Source organism: Lampetra fluviatilis, chromosome 64 (genome assembly GCF_964198595.1).
Source record: "Lampetra fluviatilis chromosome 64, kcLamFluv1.1, whole genome shotgun sequence".
Classification (NCBI taxonomy): Eukaryota; Metazoa; Chordata; class Hyperoartia; order Petromyzontiformes; family Petromyzontidae; genus Lampetra; species Lampetra fluviatilis.
This window is the reverse complement of record NC_136338.1, coordinates 2,603,733-2,624,763: the sequence shown is the minus strand read 5'-3', so window position 1 is coordinate 2,624,763 and position 21,031 is coordinate 2,603,733. Positions and strand designations below refer to the sequence as shown.

At 50.0% G+C, this 21,031-nt stretch overlaps 1 protein-coding gene across 4 annotated transcripts in view; it reads right to left on the bottom strand.

Annotated features, from left to right (window-relative positions):
• Positions 1 to 21,031, bottom strand: part of ZFC3H1 (zinc finger C3H1-type containing) — a 54,995-nt gene that overhangs the window by 28,978 nt on the left and 4,986 nt on the right. For 3 of the 4 annotated variants that reach the window (XM_078882299.1, XM_078882301.1, XM_078882300.1), the window contains exons 3-14: positions 20,510 to 20,592; positions 19,207 to 19,245; positions 16,368 to 16,680; positions 13,808 to 14,124; positions 12,434 to 12,557; positions 11,257 to 11,363; positions 10,755 to 10,973; positions 9,800 to 10,141; positions 8,250 to 8,396; positions 6,794 to 6,915; positions 5,700 to 5,846; positions 4,461 to 4,635 (exon numbers count right to left, since the gene is read on the bottom strand). In XM_078882299.1, the coding sequence (XP_078738425.1) occupies positions 4,461 to 4,635; positions 5,700 to 5,846; positions 6,794 to 6,915; positions 8,250 to 8,396; positions 9,800 to 10,141; positions 10,755 to 10,973; positions 11,257 to 11,363; positions 12,434 to 12,557; positions 13,808 to 14,124; positions 16,368 to 16,680; positions 19,207 to 19,245; positions 20,510 to 20,592 (2,135 nt within the window). The remainder of the gene's footprint in view (positions 1 to 4,460; positions 4,636 to 5,699; positions 5,847 to 6,793; positions 6,916 to 8,249; positions 8,397 to 9,799; positions 10,142 to 10,754; positions 10,974 to 11,256; positions 11,364 to 12,433; positions 12,558 to 13,807; positions 14,125 to 16,367; positions 16,681 to 19,206; positions 19,246 to 20,509; positions 20,593 to 21,031) is intronic. The other variant, XM_078882302.1, reaches the window with a different exon arrangement.

Genomic DNA, 21,031 nt, shown 5'->3' with positions numbered 1-21,031 from the left:
AAGGCCGATAGGCGACGGATAACGAGAAAGAACGGACGCCGCCGCTGTCAGCGACCTGAGTGCGGGCTTGAGGCGATGCTCATCGTGTCGCGAGTCAAAGTGACGACGTATTTGCGAAACGACCAAGGGGGAAGACGTAAATCGGGGTATGACTGCAGAAGCGAGACACGCCGATGTACCAAATGTCAGCTTTCTACCATAGGCCGCTGTACGTGAGCTGTATCGTTCAGTTTCGTTCCGACAAACGGGGCACTACTTTTTCTTTTGCTCAATATGTTCAACGTTAATAAAAGGTATCCAAGCAAAAAGTTCTCCACGCATTATCCTGCAGTTAATGAGAAAAGTGTAATTTATTGGCGCACTATATTGACTGCGTATTGAGACATAAAAAACTGTTGAGCTAGATTTTCAACCAATCAGCATCGAAAATGTAAGTAGGTCAGAGCCAAAATCAAGCCAATATCACTACGCACATGTAAACATGGAGGAGGACTTAAACAGCGCAGCTTCATCTGATAGCGGCGATCAAGCTCGATTAACACAGGTATGTTTACTCACTTGAATTGAATGTTATGCAAGTTAATATATTGCCAACTGGGTTTATAATTTATTCTTCATATCTTTAATATAGGACTTCTTCGTGAGGCAGCTCAAATAAAATCAGATGAGAGCATTCTGACACACATTCGTGGGAAAGACTGCATTGCAATTGAGGTCTGATACCACAAATCTTGCTATCGAGATTACACAAGATTTCTCAGCAAAACTGAAAAACATATAGGTAGGTACAAAAAAATGTTTGTTCACAAATCTGTGGGGTCACTCCAATTACATTTACATATTGCGTGTGAATGCAATGTAATTCCATAATCAAATTATTTCTCTATAGAAGGTAGGGCTTTAAATATACATGTCCTATCTAATGCTCTGACTGGAGCCTTCACTTAGCAACAGTGAGACGTATGCTGGCATTGTATTTTGCATATGACCGCCAAAATTATGCAAGGTACCTATCAGCATATTGGGTCGAGATGATCAATCTTCCAAAGACTCAACCACACTGCTATGAAGAAGTTACTGCAAAAGGAAACTGGACAGTACAGTGTAAGGATGCTAACAGGTTCTCATCCATAGCTTGTGACCAAGCAATAGAACAAACCTGCAACCGTGATTCAAAGACCAAAGGCGGCATAACTGGGATAACATTGAACAGAGGTGCCGTCCAGCGGTGGATACTGTCTCATCCTGAACGTTCTGCAATCACAAGGCAGTGTGAAATGATGGCTGGAATGCAACATGAAGAGAGGGGTCATAAAGAGTTGGATGCAACAAGAATTGCAAAAGACAATGCTGCTGTTATATCTTTGGTTTCAGCGGTTGAGTCTATGATCAATCCCTTGCTGCCTCGTGAAGATCTTGTATGTGTTAGCTCTGGTGTTGTTGCTACAAAGACCGTCAGAGATGACATACAAAGTGCTTGTGATGAAGGTGAAACAGCTCTGAAATTTTTCATCCAAGATCGAGTCCAGTCATCAAAAACAGACTTCTTCTCTCCAATAAAGTCCTTGAAGCTCACTACGTTTGGGGATCAAATGAAGAAATCATCCAAGACAAAAGATGGAAATCAAGTCATTCTAAAAAAGGACAGGAGACTCTTTGCACGACTGTTAGTGATACGTCAATCCCTGTCTGTAAACTTGAAAGAGGTTCTGACATATTCACTTGGCAATATCTCATCCCCGCTAGCAAGCACTGATGGTTCATTAGCCAAAACTAATAAGGCTGCTTTTCTAGCTTGTTGGTGCCCTACTGATAGATGGCATGGCATTGATCAGGAGTCTCAAGAATATACCAGACACATTCGGTGAGCTTGCTGATGATCTTCTTCAACTTATGATTAAGATGGGTAGAAAGTTCAGTTGTCCAAGGGTCGATTTTGTCATTGATCACTACCCAGCAGTGAGCATCAAAAATGCTGAACGATCAAGATGTGCTGTTGCTGGACAACAATTACTGCAAATATACAGCATCAAGCAGAAGACTCCAAGTCAGTGGACCAAGTTTCTAGCCAGTGGTGAAAATAAAAAAGCCTTGACAGACTTTCTCTTTGAGACATGGAGAACTGTGCCTTTACAAGCAGCTGGAAAAGACATAGCTATCTTTGTGGCACACAGAAATGTATGTCATCAACTCACTCTTAAAGATGGCATTATGTCTAGTCAGAGGTAGAATCTTTGACTTGTGACCATGAAGAAGCTGACACGAGGCTCCTACTTCATGCAAAACATGCCTGGAGTGAACTTTATAATAAGATAATCATCCAGAGTCCTGACACTGATGGCTAAGCTTCCCTCAGCAAAGATGGACTTTCTGACAGGAACAAAAGACAGGCAAAGAATGTTCGATCTCCAGGCTATTGGTTCTGCTTTGGGTCCTTCACTGACAGCGGCACTGATAGGACTACACACATTCACTGGCTGTGACTCAACTAGTTCCTTTTATGGGAAAGGAAAAGAGAAACCACTAAATATAGTGTCTGGAAATGCAGAGTACATCAGTGTATTTGTTGCTCTTGGGAGGCAATTTGAAATGGACAGCACCACATTTGTGACCATAGAACGTTTTGTGTGTGAGCTGTATGGAGAGAAGGTATCAGATGTTAATTTGGCCAGATACAATAGGTTCTGTGTCCAGGCCTCTTCCGAACAGGCATTACCTCCAACAAAAGATGCACTTACAGAGCACTTCAAGCGTGCTAACTACCTAGCTGCAATCCACAGGAGAGCATTGGATCCTTTTATAAATGCTCCCAGTGATCTCATCATATCATGGATGACTAAAGATCCAGCTTCTCAACAGATTTTGGGGTCACTCCACTGTGGGTGTAAGTCTCGTACTTGTACAGGTGGAAGGTGCTCATGCCACAAGGCTGGCCTGGCCTGCACTGACCTATGTCAATGTGTTCATTGTGACAATGTGAGATTAACTGAGGATATTTGTTTCATGTGAATCTGATAGTGAGGACAGTGATCTTGATATTTAGTGATGTGTACATGATAATAAAATTAATATAGGACATATATATTTAATATAAATCAATCAAAATTCAATCTTGCTTACAATAGTCATTGCTGTGAATATGTAGTGCAGTTGCTGCTCATGTATACGAATTGACAATTCACCATTAAATGTGTTATTTTGAAAAGTGCTTTTTTATATATTATATTTTGGCTTAATTATATTTGTTATTCAGATTTTACCTCAAATATTACCTTTCAATTGGAACAACATAATGAGAAGTAATTGGGATGTTAATGCTACAGCAGACGTTTTCTTGATAATCTTATCATGTTTACTGTGCATAGATAGCAACTTCAGGTATATCACACATTTCAAACTGGTTTATTTTGTACTTCAAGTGTTAATTCTGCATTTTTGGGTTTATATGATAAACAGGTTTAAAAGTGCAAAATTCCCTATGGTTTCCCTTTTTTCAAAATGGGCACCTTTAGCATCATTTTTCTCAAAAACTGCAAGGTTGTGTGCGGAGAACTTTTTCCTAAGGAATCTCTATATATTTCTGATGTTAAATATTAAAAAAGTAGGTAGTGCCCCACTTGGTGGAACGAAACCCTATTTCTAGGCCTCTTTTAGGCTACCGACAGCGGCCTACCATGCCGGGAAGTGCCCTAGAGGTTTTTGAGACTTACATTAAGGTCTTTGTTTATGTTGCAGATAACATTTGAAGTGATATCTTACGTAATATTACAGATAATATTGGCCGCGAAAGCGCCGCGGGATTAAACCGAGCGGCGTGATATCTGCAGACACACTGGACCCCCTTACTTTTGCCAATCCTCACAGACCCGAATCGTGTGAACTGCGGTGGCTAGGAGATGGTATACAGGAAGTCGTTGGTTCGATCCCGACCCTGACCCCGACGCCTGCTGTATAGATTTGGAGTTTGCGTGTTTCTCTCCCTGCGGTCGCGTGGGACTTTCTCCGGGTCCTCCGGTGTTTTCCCTCCGCATTTAGAATCAACGTCACGCGTTTAAAGAGTATTTGGGCCGGTGTAACTTTACCACGTGATGATAAGCTACTGTCGTCTAGCTATCACCATTTGTGGCCCAGGTCGCTTCTGAAAAAAAACAGAGCTATAATACAGCTCAGTGGGCCTGAGCTGGTGAAACAAAAAGAGTAGAGCGACGATATTTTCGCGACGATATTTTCGCGTCTTTTTTCTCTTCTTGGTTCTTTCGGTAAAGTCACGTAGAATGGAAATAATAAAATAATAAAAATAAAACATAATAAAATAATTCTCACGACGCAAGCAGCCGTCCTCAGGTGGAGAAGCAGGTCTGTCAAGTAGACAGATATTTTCGCGACGATATTTTCCCGACGATATTTTCGCTCGCGATTTTTTTCAACGTTTTTTTTTTTTAAACCCGACGCTCGCTCACCTGCTCGTCGATCTTGCGCATCAGCGTGGAGTTAGCCGAGAGCACCGTCTCCGTGGCCCGCAGCTGCTCGCGCAGGCGCAACGCTTTGACCTCGGCCAGGCGGACGCCCTCCGCCTTCTTCTCCTTCTGCGCCACCAGCTGCGACAGCAGCAACGAGTCCTTGGCCAGCGCCTGTCTGCGAGCGCGACGCAAGAGGAGGGAACTACACTCGCGCGCGGCCAGACCATCCCGTGCGTTCATTCGTCGCGCGCAGTCGGGGAGGGAAGGAGCGCTGCGCTAAACGTGCGACGTCTTGCGTGCGGCATTTGCATAAACTGCTCTTGCTGCCGTATGCCGGCGACTCGGGCGATTTGTTTGAACCGTGCGGATCACGTTGGGCGAACCAAGGGGGCAGCACCATTCCGGCCAGGCCAACGAACACAATAATCCAGCCGCACAAGACCGTTGATGATAAATGCGTGCCGTCGCTTAGCCTCGCTCGCTTCCACCCGCAGAGCCGATTAATAATAATAATAATAATTTATAAAGCGCCCTGAAACAATCGTTTTCAGGGTGCTCACAAAGGATATGGGCACCGTCCATGCGCAGGATTGATACACAAACCGTTACAGCGGCCAAACACACATGCTACACCTCCGCACACATACACACCTCTGACTCGTTGCAACCTGTCGGCACACACCGCACACACCGTACACACCACACACACTTCTGCCTCTCGAGCTGCATCCCTGTGTCAGCACCCATCGCACTTAACACACCACACTACAACAACCGCCATTCGCCACTTAGTGGCGGTGACGTCACCACGACGCTTGTGCCAGGCCATGTGCACACCAAAGATCCCCAGTGTAGCCTTAACAGACTGTTGGGGCAAGTGCTATTAGCGAGCAGCACCTATGAAGGCCGGCACGGCACACGAGGGGGTGGGTGGCCAGCACCACGCCCGGCCGCTTTTGTCTCCCTAGTGACGATGTTTACACACCGAGGCTGAGTCGACCTAGGGGAGGCCCAGGACCGGTTCAAATAATCGTCACTGGTGTTGGCCGTGAGCAGGAATCGAACCCGGATCGCCAGGTTCGTAGCGCAGCGCGCTAACCGCTACACCACCGCACACCACACACACACCCCCACGCACACCACGCACACCACACACACCACACACACCACACACACCACACACACCACACACACCACACACACACCACACACACCACACACACCACACACACCACACACCTCTGCCTGCCGAGCTGCGTCTCCGTGTCGGCGATGGTGCTGCTGAGCGCGGCGCTCTGCGCTCCGCCCCCCGGCTCCGTGTCGGTGTCCGATGTGGCCGGGGAACCCTGCATGGTCTCCATGCCCCCCAGCCTCAGTCGCTCGCGCCTACGTGAGAGATGGGGGGGGGGTAGAGGGCAGGCAGGTGACAGACAGCGGTCAGCACGCTGCGCTATGAATCCGGCGACTGATCTTTGATGCCGAGACCACGGCTTACATCAGCGACTCGTGATATCTCCCGTGAACAATTCCTGAGCCCCTTTAGCGATCCGCACCGACCGGCAGGGTAGGTCAGACCCCCCCCCCTCTCCAGAGGCCCCTTCAGTTAGGAACCTTTCCAAGTAAGAACCCTGACAACGGCTAACATCAGTGGGGGAGTGGCATCCGGGTTCTTCACCAGTTTGGTGGCCTACGGTTGAACAACCCCCAAGGCTGACATGGCATGAGGTGGGGGGGGAGGGGGAGGCTTTCATCCTGCAGTGGATTGATTGACGGAGGGACGGACAGCGCTAACTTCACAAATTCTTTCAAACTTAGTTGGATGGGGTCAAAGAGGTCAAGCTCCCTCCCAGTGGTGTAGGTAGAGGAGGGGAATGGACAGGCAGACGGAGGAGACATCTCTGCAGACAGCGACCACTCTGGGCGCTGTCTGGCTGCGACAACGCACCGATGACGTTGTTGAGGATTGTGGTGTCAATATTTAAACTGATGATGACGACGATGACAGTGGTGACATTAACGGCGATCGTGGCGATTACGTCGATGATGGCGACAATCACAATGGGGCTGGTAATGACACAAAACAACGATGGTGGTATTTGGTAATGGCGACAGTGGTTACGATGGCGTCGTCAGGCTCATGACGACGACGGCGATCGTGTCGAAAGTCGCGACGGTAACGACGATGACCGTGACCGCGACGACGGTTGGCAACGGTGAAAACGACGATGACGACGACAAGCGACGACGTTCGCCGAAGCGACAGCAACAGTTGATCGACGAGGGTTGATTGGAACAGGGGGGGGGGGGGGAGGGGGGGCAGGGGTTTCCGTTACTTCATAATCTCATCCCGGAGCCGGCGGTATTCCGGCTTCTGCGCATCCGGCATCGCCTCGGGCGTCTTCTGGGGGTCCCTGTTCTCTTCCGCGGCGTTCGACTTGGGCTTGGGTTTAGCTGCCTGTGGACAAAGACAAGGCAGCGTCGCGGTGGCGAGATATTAACTCCCTCGCCTGGTATGCAGGAGGTCGTGGGTTCGATCAAAACCCTCACACATCTGCTGTGTATGTAGAGTTTTGCGTGTTTCTCTCCCCGTGGTCACGTGGATTTTTTTTTTTCTCCGGGTCCTCCGGTTTTTCCCCTCCACATGTAAAAAGCATGCATTGAGATTTGAAAGATATCGGTGCCATAAATGTCCACAAATGATGGGCCACTTCGTTGAGCAATCGTTTGTGGCCAGGTCGCTTCTAAAAAGCTAGTTAATGCCTCATACTATTTGGTTCTTTCGGTAAAGTCACGTAGTTAGAAATTAAATTAAACAAATCACGACGTTTCGATCGCGAGACAAGCAATCATCATCATCGTCATCAGGTGATTGCTTGTGTTGCAATCGAAACGTCGTGATTTCTTTTATTTTATATCTCCGTGACTTTACCGAAAGAACCAAAGAGTATGGATTGCGTCACCAGGCAAAGGAGTTAATACCTCACTTGGCTTTGCCTGGTGGGATGGAGATGGTTTAGTTTTATGTGTTTGGGCGATTTGTTTACCTTTATTGTACTTTTCACTACTTTAGTGTTTTTGTTCCGTTTGTTGTTGGAACGTTCTTACCCCGGTGCCCCTACCGAACGTCTGTGAAAAGTAACTTTATAGCTCATCAGATTTCTCCTGCAGTGTAAATAAATATTCTGATTCTGAGCAGTGCGACGATTCACCCTCGTCCACCCAGCTTCCACGACTGGCCAATGGTCCGAAGGTCAGGGTGGTGGTTTGGTAATGGGCTTTGGCAGCACGCTCAACCATATTTATTGTACCAGATTCAATATTCAGATTCTGTAACGAGCGCCGGGGTCACCGCGGACAAACAGCAGAACAAACACTACGGTTGACAGCAACAAAAACCCCCGACTGAGAATTAATTCTCTTTGGTTTATTCTGTAAAGTCACGTAGGTAAAAATTAAAATAAATTAACAAGTAAATTAAATCACGACGTTTCGGAAAGCAACACAAGCAACGTGACTTTACCGAAAAAACCAAAGAGTACGATGGATCCTTGCAGTCACGAAAACTTTAAATCTAGAATGAAGAGAAATCATTCGTTAAAAGCATCTTAACTCGTACCAATAGATTGGTGAGTGCGTGGCACGTCTATCGTACATCTTACACAAGGTCCAATCCATCCCCGTTGAGATCCACCAAAATCGACGACAACGGGCATTCGGCGAATAGGCCACGCTGCCCCGTCCGTATGTACGTGCTGGACAGGTAATACGTGCGTGTGCGAGCGCACGTACGTCGGCCGTGCGTCGCGCCTCCTTGATCATCATCTCCAGCAGGCCGGTGCCGAGGAGCCGTGAGCCGATGGCGGCCGCCGCCTCGCCCTCCGTGTCAGAGTCCGAGTCCCCGCCCAGGCTCACCACCACCGACTTGTGCTGCGGAAGCTGACACCGCAAAACAACGGAGCTATTAACAAACAATGTTTTTACCAAGCAAGGCCCACCACTGAGCTACGGTCGCTCTTCTTCAGAAGTGACCTGGCTATCACGAGCCGCGAGCGCTTCGATTTTCGCCACCAGTGACCAACGTGGCGAGTTGTTAACTACCTCGCCTGGTATACCGGAGGCCGTGGGTTCGATCCCGACCCTGACGTCTGCTGTTTAACTGGAGTTTGCGTGTCTCTTTCTCTCATTATCATCATCACGGTGGCTAGGAGATGTTAACTACCTCGCCTGGTATACAGGAGGCCGTGGGTTCCATCCCGACGCCTGCTGCTGTATATTTGGAGTTTGTGTGTCTCTCTCTCTCATCATCATCACGGTGGCTAGGAGTTGTTAACTACCTCGCCTGGTACACAGGAGGCCGTGGGTTCGATCCAGACCCTGACGTCTGCTGTTTATTTGGAGTTTGCGTGTCTATTTCTCTCCCTGTGGTCACGTGGATTTTTCTCCGGGTCCTCCGGTTTTTCCCTTCACGTTTAGAATGAACATCGCGCGTTTAGACCACTTCTCGTTGAGCTATCATTTGTGGCAGAGTCCCTTCTGAAAAATAAACTAATAGCTAAGTAGAAGCCTTGCCGGGTCTTCCACGTAAGGCTATGCGAGTCTGTATCTACAAGCGTGGAACACAGTGACACCACTGCCTCCGCACCAGTCATTTTCCAGCAGTATTTCAGACAAGCACCAGGGGTTACTCCTGAAGCCAGCAGGATAAGTAATATTTTAAAAAACTTTTTTTTAAACACGCTTTCATGAAATATACTAGTAATGGAAGAACTCCACAACTCCAGGAAGTAGGTTCGAAGCTTGCCATAACGTAAGGGGCCGTGGCCAAGTTCAGCCAACGTCAGTTGAGCGTGGACAATTACACCCAAGCCAAAACATAACATGAAAAAAAGAATGTTAAAAAAATAAATATATTTTTTTTATGATAGAATATAGTATTGTCATCAGTATGACACAAGTATACCACGTTTGCAGTCGATACCACATTGGGAAGTGGGTTAAAATTGAGTTAGAAGATTTGACGATACAACAACGACGACGACAACAGAGTTAAATGAAAGCGTGTAATAAATGGGGCTCACCTCACCACGGGTAATCGAGCGCAAGCATCGCATGCGGTGGTGGGGTAAAGTGCGAGTACTCCCACTTCTTTCGGGACGTACGTGGCCTGCGTGGAAGAGTAGGCCAACTACCACTCGGGGGAGGGGCTCTCGAAGGGGCTCCCCCCCTTCTACGGGAGGCACGTTCATCGAACACGAGCCGTTGGGTGTCCACGTTCAACTTTCACAGCACACCAACGACAAAGCACCGTCACCACCGACGACGACGACGCGGCTCCGTACCGTGATCTTGGGTCGCTTGGCGGGCGGGATTCGCTGCTGCAGCCGTGAGCTGCCACCGCCACCCGCGGCGGCGGTCGTGGTAACGGCTGTGGTGACGGCGGCGGTAACGGCGGCGGTGACGCCGACGCTGGCTGCGGTGGCGGCGGTGGGGGAAGCGGTCGAGGGGAGGGGCGATTGCGTCGCGGCCGAACGGGGCGCGGCGTCCATGCCGTTTCTGTTGATCGGCGTGGACGTCGCCAGCACGGACAGCAGCATCGGTGGTGGCGGTGGTGGTGGCGGCAACGGTGGTGGCGGTGGTGACGATGTCTTCTCGGGAGCAACCTCCGAGTCCGCCTCTTCCTTCTGTAAAACGATGCCGCATTGATCAGCATTTGAGACGCCATGCTAACTGCCCTGCCGCTGGTGTACACAGGAGGTCGTGGGTTCGAACCCGACTCTTGACGCCTGTACATTTGGAGTACGCGTGTTCCCCCCGTGGCCGCGTGGATTATTCTCCGGCTCCTACGGTTATTCCCTCCACATTTAGAATCGCGCGTTTTAGAGTATGTGGCTGCTATAAACGTCCACACGATGAACCACTTCGTTGAGTTTCGATTTAAATCTTTCGTGACTGCAGGGATTCATCTTCTTGGTTCTTTCGGTAAAGTCTCGTAGAAGGGAAATAATAAAATAAAACATAATAAAATAATTCTCACGACGTTTCGGCTACAACGCAAGCAGCCGTCCTGAGAATTATTTTATTATGTTTTATTTTTATTATTTTATTATTTCCCTTCTACGTGACTTTACCGAAAGAACCAAGAAGACACTTCGTTGAGCCAACATTTGTGACAAGGTCGCTTTTGCAAAAGAAGCTAATGGGCTCAGTGGTGGGGGGGCGGCCTTACCCGATAAAAATCACCACGGTAAAATAAAACGTTGGTATTCAGCGCGAGGGAGGGGGGCGTCTACACACCTCTGGCTTGGTCACACGCTTGATCTGAATGGACTTGAGCAGCTCCTCCCGCAGCAGCATCTCTTCCTCCTCCGCTTCGTCCTCGAAGGGGGGCTTCGGGGGTTGTTCGGGCTCCCCGGGGGGCAGGGGAGGGGGCTCGCAGGGCTCGGGGGGCACGGGACCCGGCAGGGCGGCCTCCACGAGTCTCGTGACCGCTGCCGCCTCCGCGAAGGACGACACCTGATCGACGGAGGGTTAAGATCGAGGGTGTCAAACACAACGGGCGCGTAGCGACGCTCCGCTCCCCCCCCTGGGGGGGTGGGGGTAGGGGAAGTGACCAGTCAATCCCACGGTTGGCAAGCACCAACTCAACCTCGGTGTCTCACGCGAAAACCCACAAGGGGTACCCCCCCCCCCCACGAGGTCTTCCGCATACATTCACAGGTGCTACTCGCTAACAGCACTTGCCCCAGCAGTGCTGTTACAGGCTATACGGGGATCCGTGTCCATCTTTTAGTCTCACCTGCAGCAGGCTGTGTGGCGTGAAGGCCTGCACGGGAAGGCCCAGGGATGACAGTCCTTCCCCGTGTACGGCAAAGGGTTGCGGGGACACCACTGCAAACACGGGCACTGACATCATTTATGGTTTAATTTAGCAATTCAATCATTCCCATGCATGCACACACACACTCCCCTTCACTCCCTGACCCACCCACTCACACACTCACCCAATGACTCGCTCGTTCACTGAACCGTCAGCACAACCCTGCGCGTTGACGAAACCTCTGACACGGGGGCAAGCGGTGGCGCATTTTCCGCTTGCTGTTGCAGACGTTAGAGTGGTTCAAACCCGGCAGCAGCCCTGGTCAATACTGCGGGTCTATTAACCGTAAATACTACACGCCATTCGCTTGACATTTTTACGCTAAAGCTGTTATTTAAAAAAAAATAAGTGCAAAGTCCACGGGTGCCGACAACAATCTAAAATTTGATTAAATTAGTGGCAAGTTTGCTTGTGCCGCACAGGAGCAACTGCCACTCGGGGTCCGCCCTGTTAGCCAAGTCCGCTGCATTGCGCCCCGAGATGTACTGCATAGAAAGCGTGGCATGACGATTAACCCCTTTCAAGTTCCAAGACGTCTGCAGGTTGCGGGGTGGGTGTCCTCGTTCACTGCTGAATCTCGGAACGTTGCAAGCGGTTCAGCCTTCATTTTATTCAGAGGCGTCGCTGCTTTTAAAGACGTTGTTACTCGCCGCAGAGAACCGTAGCGACACGAACGCACTCTGCGACAGCTGGCACCAAACTGTGACATACCCCCTCCACGCGTGACTTTGTGGGAGCCTCGGTACCGATAAAGTTATTTCGTTTCATTTTTCCTTTCCTTTCTGGTCCAACACCAGGTGAGACTAGGCTCTAAGGAAAGGTGTCTCGGGTGTGGACCAATCAACTTCAAGGACAGTGCATACATTGTCAGAGTTATGTTTTTTGTTTGCATAGACCACAGGTATTGTGGTCTATGCAAACATGACTCCTTGTAAAAAAAAGGTGTCAGTTTTGTTGCCAGATAAAAGGGTAAACAACCAATTATCATATTTTTTTTCTGGCAAATGAGGTTCCAATGGGGTAGACGTACATCATCGGAACGGTGACGGGGTTAAGCGACAATTACGATGATAGGAGGGGCGATCGCGGTGCTTACTGGGCGAGTTGCTCTCGCTATCCACCTCCATAGCAACCTCCTCGTAGTTGTCGTGCTGGAAAAGGTTCGCCCGAAGCTCCGACACGCGCCGTTCCCGCGGCCTCCTCTGCTCCACGTCTCCGGCCTTGGGTGGTGGGGGTAGGGGAAGTGACCAGTCAATCCCACGGTTTGGCAAGCGTCAACTCAACCTCGGCGTCTCACGCGAAAACCCACAGGGGGTCGTCCCCCCCCCCCGGAGGTCTTCCGCATGGATTGCCGTGCTCAAGTGATCTCTCGTCTTGAGGCCGAGTGAAATTACGTCGCTGTAAGGACGTGGGTTGCCAGGCCCCCTGGAGTCAGGCGCTCGAACTCGACGCGTGCGTGCGCGGACGATGGGAGAACGAACCGGAAGACAACCCAGTGCGTTTCTCACTTCGTTACAAAGTAGGCGAATTTGATACGCGTGAAACGTCCCTGAGACCAGGGGGAGGGGGGTCGTCAGAGGTCGCAACCGGGTACCCGATACCCGTACCCTACCCGATACCCGGCTACCCGTACCCAGCCAGGTACGGGTACCCGTTTGCGACCCTGGTGCGGCCGGGTACAGGTACGGGTAGGCTGTGAGTCACTGGTGAGTAACCGTTTGTCACTCATTTCCCAACGTCTTGTCTCTTCTCACAATTCAAGTTCCTAGAATCAACCAGAGGTCGCAATCGGGTACTCGGATACCCATTCCCTACCCGTACCCGGCCGGGTACGGGTAGCCGGGTATCGGGTAGGGTACGGGTACCCCTTTGCGACCCTGGTGCGGCCGGGTACGGGTAAGGAATCAAAACCCGTTTGCGACCTCTGGGGGTCGTCGGCAGCCAAAACAACCAAGAGGAGCGATTTTTTCTCGAATTAGTAAAAAAAAAACTCCAGCCTTTCAAGAGCAGCAATGCACCTGGTGAATACGAGATGGTGGTCCTTGATAAATAACGTCGCGAAACAGCAGTTCCTGAGAGAGATGTGTGCGGGTCCTCAGCCGCAGGTCTCCGACCACTGCCCATGGTAAACTGGACTCCCATGGTCAACTGGAGACTCCATGGTCAGGGGTCGGCAAACCAAAACAACAAGACCACCCATTGTTTGATTTAAAGCTTTCGTGACTGCAGGGATTCATATTCTTGGTTCTTTCGGCAAAGTCACGTAGAAGGTAAACAATAAAATAATAAAGATATAAAACAATAAATTATTTCCCTTCTACGCGACTTTACCGAATGAATGTCAAGAGCCGCCACTGCAGTCCTTGAAGAGCCGCGGCAGTTTGCCGACCTCTGCCCAAGACAAGACGGGCGGCGAAAAAAAATTCCCGGGCGTGGCGAAAATGGCACCGGCGACGCGCACCACACCCACCTTTCCGCCGCCGGTGCCCGCGACGCCGGGAGAGGCGGCCGAAACGCCGCCAGCGCCGCCAGCGCCGCCGCGGTCGCCCAGAATCTTCATGAAGCGCACGTATTGCTCCTCGGTGCTGGGCAGCTCCCGGATGCGCCGGATCTCGTCGGCCTCCTGCCGCCGGCGCTCGGCCTCTTCGTTGTCGCGTCGCCTCCTCCTCGCCGCCGCCGCAATCACCTCCTGCCGCCCCTGCCAGGTCCGCGTGCGCCCTGCTGCGGCGGCGGCGGTGGCGGCGGAGGATCGCGCGCTGGGGCGCGGAGGCGCCGTGGATCGCGGCGCTGGCGAGGAGTGGAGATCAGGGGGGGGGGGGCGGAGGGGGGTAGGGAACGGAATCTGAATATTTGTCTGGTAAAATAAGTATGATTTGAAGCTTTCGTGACTGCAGGGATTCATCTTCTTGGTTCTTTCGTTAAAGTCACGTAGGTAGAAAATAGAATAAAATAAATCACGACGTTTCTGGCGCAACACAAGCGTCCATCATCAGGTAGGAAAGCGTGGTTTGCAGCTGAGGCAGACTGTTTTAAAAGGTTTAAAATGGGTGTAGCCCAAGGGTTATAAAGAAGTGGCCGGGGCTAGTGATGTTAATGTGAGAAATTGGCATGTAACTGTAAGATAGGAGAGCGGTCTTCGTCGAGGAGACCTTTTAAAACAGTCTGCCTCAAGCAGCAGGCCACGCTGTCCCACCCGATGGATGCTTTTTTTGCGCCCGAAACGTCGTGATCTATTTGATTTTATACCTACGTGACTTTACCGAAAAAAACAAAGAGTAAGGAAGATAACATCTCGCCACCGTGGCATACTTAAATAAATAAAGCGCTCAAGTTCGCGCGCAGGCCTGCAAGAACATGGGCGGGTGTGGCCAGCGACGATCGTTTCACGTGGCTCACACGCCCACGCCAGCGCGCAGGGCCGAAACGAGAAATATTTCTAAGAGAGTGAATGTTACATCGGAGTGCAATTTATCCGCCAAGGTTAAATGGCCCACGACTGGGTTTCAAACGGCCCGTGACCACACGAGGCGTGCCACTTCAGAAAGGGACCAAAAGCAGTCGTATGTGCGTGTATATAGTGGGGAGCGGTCGTGTCGTGGTTAACGCGCCGCGCTATGAACACGGCGACCAGAGTTTGATTCCCGCTCACGGCCAACACCAGGAACGATTATCCGAACTGGTCCTGGGCCTCCCCTAGGTCGACTCAACCTCAAATGGGTACCTTGTGCAGTGGGTAAACATTGCCACTAGGGAGACAAAGGCGGCCGGGAGTGGTGTTGGCCACCCACCCCTCGTGCCGTGCCGGCCTTCATAGGTGTTCGCTAAAAGCACTTGCCCCAACAGTCTGTTAAGGCTATACAGGGAATCTTTGTCTTGTTTATGTATGCTGAACTTGTTACTCACTGTACGTAGCCAACCGTTCTAATCGGAGGTGCAGGGGAAGGACAACAAACTACACACATAAAGCAGTTAAGGAAATTCGTTTTGCTATCTAGATCATGATTTCAAAGTGCATGGCTCCCAGTGCCTTCCTAATATCAGAAGAGCGTTCCAGACGGCTGCAGAAGCTCATCCGAAAGCACGCAATGCGGTGACCGCCTTTGTTCGATGGTTAAGCCAAAAAGTCGCCGTGAGGACGATCGGAATTTGCGCTCTGGTTTATGCCTTGCCACAGAATGCGGCATTTGAATATCGCCGATTTCGGAAACAAGACAGCGAACGCTGGGCTGGTTAAACCAGTTGTGCGAGACGCCCAGGCTTGTTTTTAGCTTCTGAGGAAAGGAATGAACCTTACAAGTCGATTGCAGTAAAAACACGCTGCGAACGCATTTCATCTTGTAATAGACACTACCTACAACAGAGCCAGTCCAGCACGGCTCGGCAGGCAACTGGTTGTTTTCGGCTGCAAGACCAGAGCCGTGTCTCACTGGCATAGAAGCCACAACCGCCCGGACGCCTGCTGCTGTATATTTGGAGTTTCCGTGTCGCTCTCATCATCATCACAGTGGCTAAGAGATGTTAACCATCTCGCCTGGTATACAGGAGGTCGTGGGTTCGATCCCGACCCTGACGCCTGCTGCTGTGTATTTGGAGTTTGCGTCATCAGGTGGGATCGTCACAGCTAAATTTACTGTATCAAGTGATACAGTAATATGATACAGTAAATTTAGCTGTGACGGTCCCACCTGATGACAGAGACTTGTGTTGCCTCCAAAACGTCGGGATTTATTATTTTGTTTCTATTATTTTTATTGTTATTATATATTTTTACCTACGTGACTTTACCGAAAAAACCTACGAGTACGAATCTTTGCAGTCACGAAAGAAGCTTCAAATCTAGAAACATAGTTCATCGTTTGCGCCTACATAGGGGTCCCCTCTTGCGAAGCCCAGCAGCGCGGTATCACCGCTAGGCTCGGCAAAAACATCCGGCGGAAAAAAAAAACACCACCGGTGCCGCGCTAACGCCCCCCCCGGGCACACCGGCACGGGTTGCGCAGCTCGCCAGGGAAGTTGAACGCCGTGCTCACTCGTGCGGGTGGTGCGAGGAGCTGGGCTGGGCCTCCTCCTGGCCGGGGTAGCCCTGGGCTTGGCTTGCGCCCCCCGCGATGCCGACGGCCTGGACGTCGTCGCGCCGGAGCTCCTGGACTTCGCCGGAGCCGTCCTTGATTTGGCCGTCGGCGCGCGTGGCTGCGCCTGCTTCTCGCGGCTCGACTGCAGAACCTGCCGCTCCTTCTGCTGCCACTTGTGGCTGGCGGACTTGAGAGCGAGCAGCCGAAGCTGCAGCTCCTCCTCATCCTCCTCCTCCTCCTCTTCGTTCTCCTTGCCCGCGCCGTCGGGGAGCTGTGGACGCGTGCGAGAGGAGGTGGAGGGGGGTGGTGGGGGCAACGGAAACGCTCGTGTTAATACGAAGTGAAGGCACGCAAGCCTGGCGATTCACTCGCTCGCGAAATTGCTGGGGGAAGGGCTGTCCCCCCAACAAGTGTTTAGAGGCCTACGTCACGCTGAGACACCCACAATTTAACGCACCCCACGTGATCAGCCGATTGCACAACTGTTGTGGTGCAATCATTTATAATGCTGGGCACACACAGGTGGTGGTGGTGGACGGGGGGGATATATATGAAATTAGCACTGTTGTTTCAGCTGCCACGGCAGGATATCGAACCAATGACATCTGGTGCTGGATGCGACGTGGCCACGAATGATAGCTCAACGTATCGCGTGGAAATTGATCGCAGCAGCCAAATACTCCAAACGCATGTTTCGAAATGTGGAGGGAAAAACCGGAATACCCCGAGAAAAATCCACGCGACAACGGGAGGAGAGAGAGAACACATGCAAACCCCAAATATACAGGTGGCAGGGTCCGGATCGAACCAACGACCTCCTGCATACCAGGCGAGGGAGTTGACATCTCGCCACTGTGACGAGGTTGGCGACCGAGGGGAAAAGGCCTACAGCGATAAAGCCAGACGGCGGGGGGGGGGGGGTCCTTGAAAAAGTCAAGTGGACGGTTACGCGGCTCCGATCCCAGCAGACGGTCCTGGCTATTACTGCGGTGGTGGTGCAGCACGAACTATGAAAAAACCACTTTGCGTAAAAATACCACTACGCGTCAAAATACGACTGTGGACGTTAAAGATCCCGCGAGTAGCAGGTTGTTGCACGCCAGTGCCGCGGTCAAGATTTGCATAATTTGCAAAAGAGAATATGCAAATTACTCAATGATAAACACAGCAGCAATCATCCACCGGAAACTTGGCAGGACCCTCCCGAGAAAAAGTCGCGTGCCTCTCAAGAAAGGCTTTTCTAGGTTAAGCAAGCGTGGCAACAATAACGAAACTAAAGTTTCAACAGCTGTGGCATCCGGCGGAGGAAAGAAGCGATGGACGAGGAGGGCACAGTAAGCTTCGACGGGCATTGGCCGTCACGACCTCTCGACCTTTGCTCACAAACGTGACACAAAGGTTATCGCCGCGGCGAGTGCATCGTGGCAAAGAGTAGAGGGGCACGGAATCAAATTTGACACGGAGGCTTTCGCAACCGATATCATATTCATCATAAAAGTTTCGTTTGTAAATGTTGTGGGGTTCACGCTCCAGCACACAACCCGTGTGCGCTGAAGTGGTAACTAATTGGCGCGTTTTGTTGACGCGACAAACCTCACTGATTGGTCTGTGTCGGCTAGGCGGCAGGTTAACGACGCCATTATGATATACGCAATGTAACCATGGAGAAACTTTTATTATGAGCAGAATCAAAACACAAAGAGTGGATCCGACTCACGCCCTACACGGGCTGTTTGACGGACGAGGCATTTCTGATTCAACCGCTGATTGAGTGAACTCAAGCCACGAATATTTTTTTTTTGCCAAGGTCTGTGGGGGAAAATATAAACCAATGATCTATAGAAAGGTCACGGAACAAGGGGTGGGCGGTGGCCCAGCTAAAAGTTAGCTGTATACATTACAAATTAAATACCAGTTTACTTGTACATTTTTAAATACGGTAACATCACCGTTTAAACGTAAACAGAAATTAAACCGAGTGGATAACTGTGAAAAAAGAGCTTTCTAGCTCTCATCGGATTTCTCCAGGATAAATAAATAAATAGGATTCTGATTCCGGCAAATTTTTGGTAAATTTTCTTCATTTCTGGGGTGGGGGTTGTATTTTTTTTTTGGGATTTTGCTAGAACTTATGAGAAAAGCAAACTCGAAATACAGGTTTCCTGGTTGACATTGGTACATCCTCCCCTCTACCTCCCTCCTCCCCCCACGCGATTGCTGCCGTGGCACCAAGCGCTGAAACGTGGGGCATTTTGAAAGGCGATCAAAACAAAAATCAACCCGTAAAAACAAAGTTTTTCCACTCTAAATCCTTTATATGCGTGGCGGCTAGAGTCATCTCATCCTCTGGCTTGAGATGGCTGCCACCTATTGGTCAGATGATTGTCTGCCAGCATTAAGCAATTGGTAATTAAATATTTAAAAAGTTTTCCCTAAACAGTGTAAAATTTAGGAAAAAAAATTTCACGAAAATTAATTGTCACGCACAACGAGTCTGTGTGCAAAATGTCAGCTCGATTGGATCACGGGAAGTGGGTTAAAAAACGACCGAACGATTTGCACGGTCGTAAGTAAGCAAGCAAGCAGGCAAGAACGCAAGCAAGTGAACTTAATATAAAGGATTTAAAAAAGGGCTTTAATCCCACGACGATTTCCCTGCTCTGATAGACTTCACTCAAAATTCGCGATTTTCTTTGCCCACCATGCCCCCCCCCCTCTGTGCCAATATCGTACAACCGTAAGACCACAAAAGCCACTGCCACACAACTGCTGCAAAGCTTGAATGTTAAGAGCCAACCTTCGGGGCAGGCCGTCCACTGTACAACTGCTGCAGGATCTAGCAGAAGGAAGGAAGCAAAAGGGAACGTGCGGAGGCATCAACACAGCGCTGGCCGTGATGATCTCGGCATCGATGACACGGCTCATGATTCCTGAAGCCGAAGTGAGGAACCAGAGATAACCAGAGATATCCCCCCCCCGCCCCGCTCCCACCCCGTGCAAAATACAAATGCGCGAGAGAATTTTCACATCCCCAGCGATTCCACGAAACGTCAAGATTCCGGGCCGCAATTTTCATCCCGTTTGCGTCTCGCTCGAATTTTGTCCGTCTCATTCTCGAAAATGCTGCGGTGGCGAAATATTAACCACCTCGCCTGGTATACACAGGTTGTGGGGTTCAATCCCAACCCTGACGCTGTGTGCTCCTCGATAATTACACAACTTTTCGATTTAAAGCTTTCGTGACTGCAGGGATTCATCTTCTTGGTTCTTTCGGTAAAGTCACGTAGAAGGGAAGTAATAAAATAATAAAAATAAAACTTAATAAAATAAAATAATTCTCACGACGTTTCGGCGACAACGCAAGCAGCCGGCTACAACGCAAGCAGCCGTCTTCAGGTGAAGACGGCTGCTTGCGTTGTAGCCGAAACGTCGTGAGAATTATTTTATTTTATTATGTTTTATTTTAATTATTTTATTATTTCCCTTCTACGTGACTTTACCGAAAGAACCAAGAAGATGAATTACACAACTCTACACCTGGATATTTGGCGTTTGTATCGTCTCCCTGTCGTCGTGTGGACTTTTCTCCGGGTCCTCCGGTTTCACCCTCTGCGTTTAGAATCGACGTCGAGCGTTGAGTATTCGACTGCTATACATTTCCACATGATAAGCCACTTCGCTGAGCTATCATTTGTGGCCAGGTTGCTTCTGAAAAAGAGCTACATAGCTCAGTGGAGCCTTACCTGGTAACATAAAAAAGTTGTTTTATACACCCAGATTTATACGCTCCGCTAGCCCTATCAACATTCGCAGATGGTTTACATAAATAGCAAACATCCGACTCTCACATGCGGGGAGTGGGGTGGCACGTGCACCCCCCGCCCCCCCCATGATCCAATCGAAATCCTGAATTTCGATCGGATCATTGGGGTGATCCGATCGAAATTCATAGTACACAGTTGCGATCGAGACATACAATTCTTCCAGAAAATAATTGGCAGCATTTGCCACCCTGGGTGGTACCGATAAGCCATTTCGGGCTAAGGGCTCCAGGAGTGTGCGTGCGTGGGGAGGCTCGCACGCACATTTCGGTAACTGACCAGGTCTGGCGAGGAGTCGGGGGTCTTGCTGCTGCAGGAGGAATGGCTGGACTCTGCTGCCTGGCAAAGTTTGCTGCTAGAGCCTATACACAACACACACACACACACCATCACTCATCGCTATGGATCATCATCATCATCACGGCGAAGACAAAGCCAGTGTACGCTTTGTCTAGTTTAAATGGGAATGGTTTAGTGATACGGCCAAGCGCACAACACGTTTGACGCTTGTGGCAGAGGTTCATGGTTCGAAAGAAGTGGCCGCCCTGGTTAATACTGCGAGTGTATTGACCATTAAAACGTCTTCAATTTGGACGTGACCTGTGTAGCTTAGATGTCAGTTCTGAACTGGTACTGTGTAGACCCCGGGTTCAAATCCAGGTATCCACCTGTGGAATAAACTGAATTTCAAGTCCAGTGAGAGGTGATGGTCTCAGAACAGTCACCAATGACTGCACACGCATAAAAAAAACATCGCTATAAAATAAGTTCCACAATCAATTTGTCAAAATTCTTGCTCTG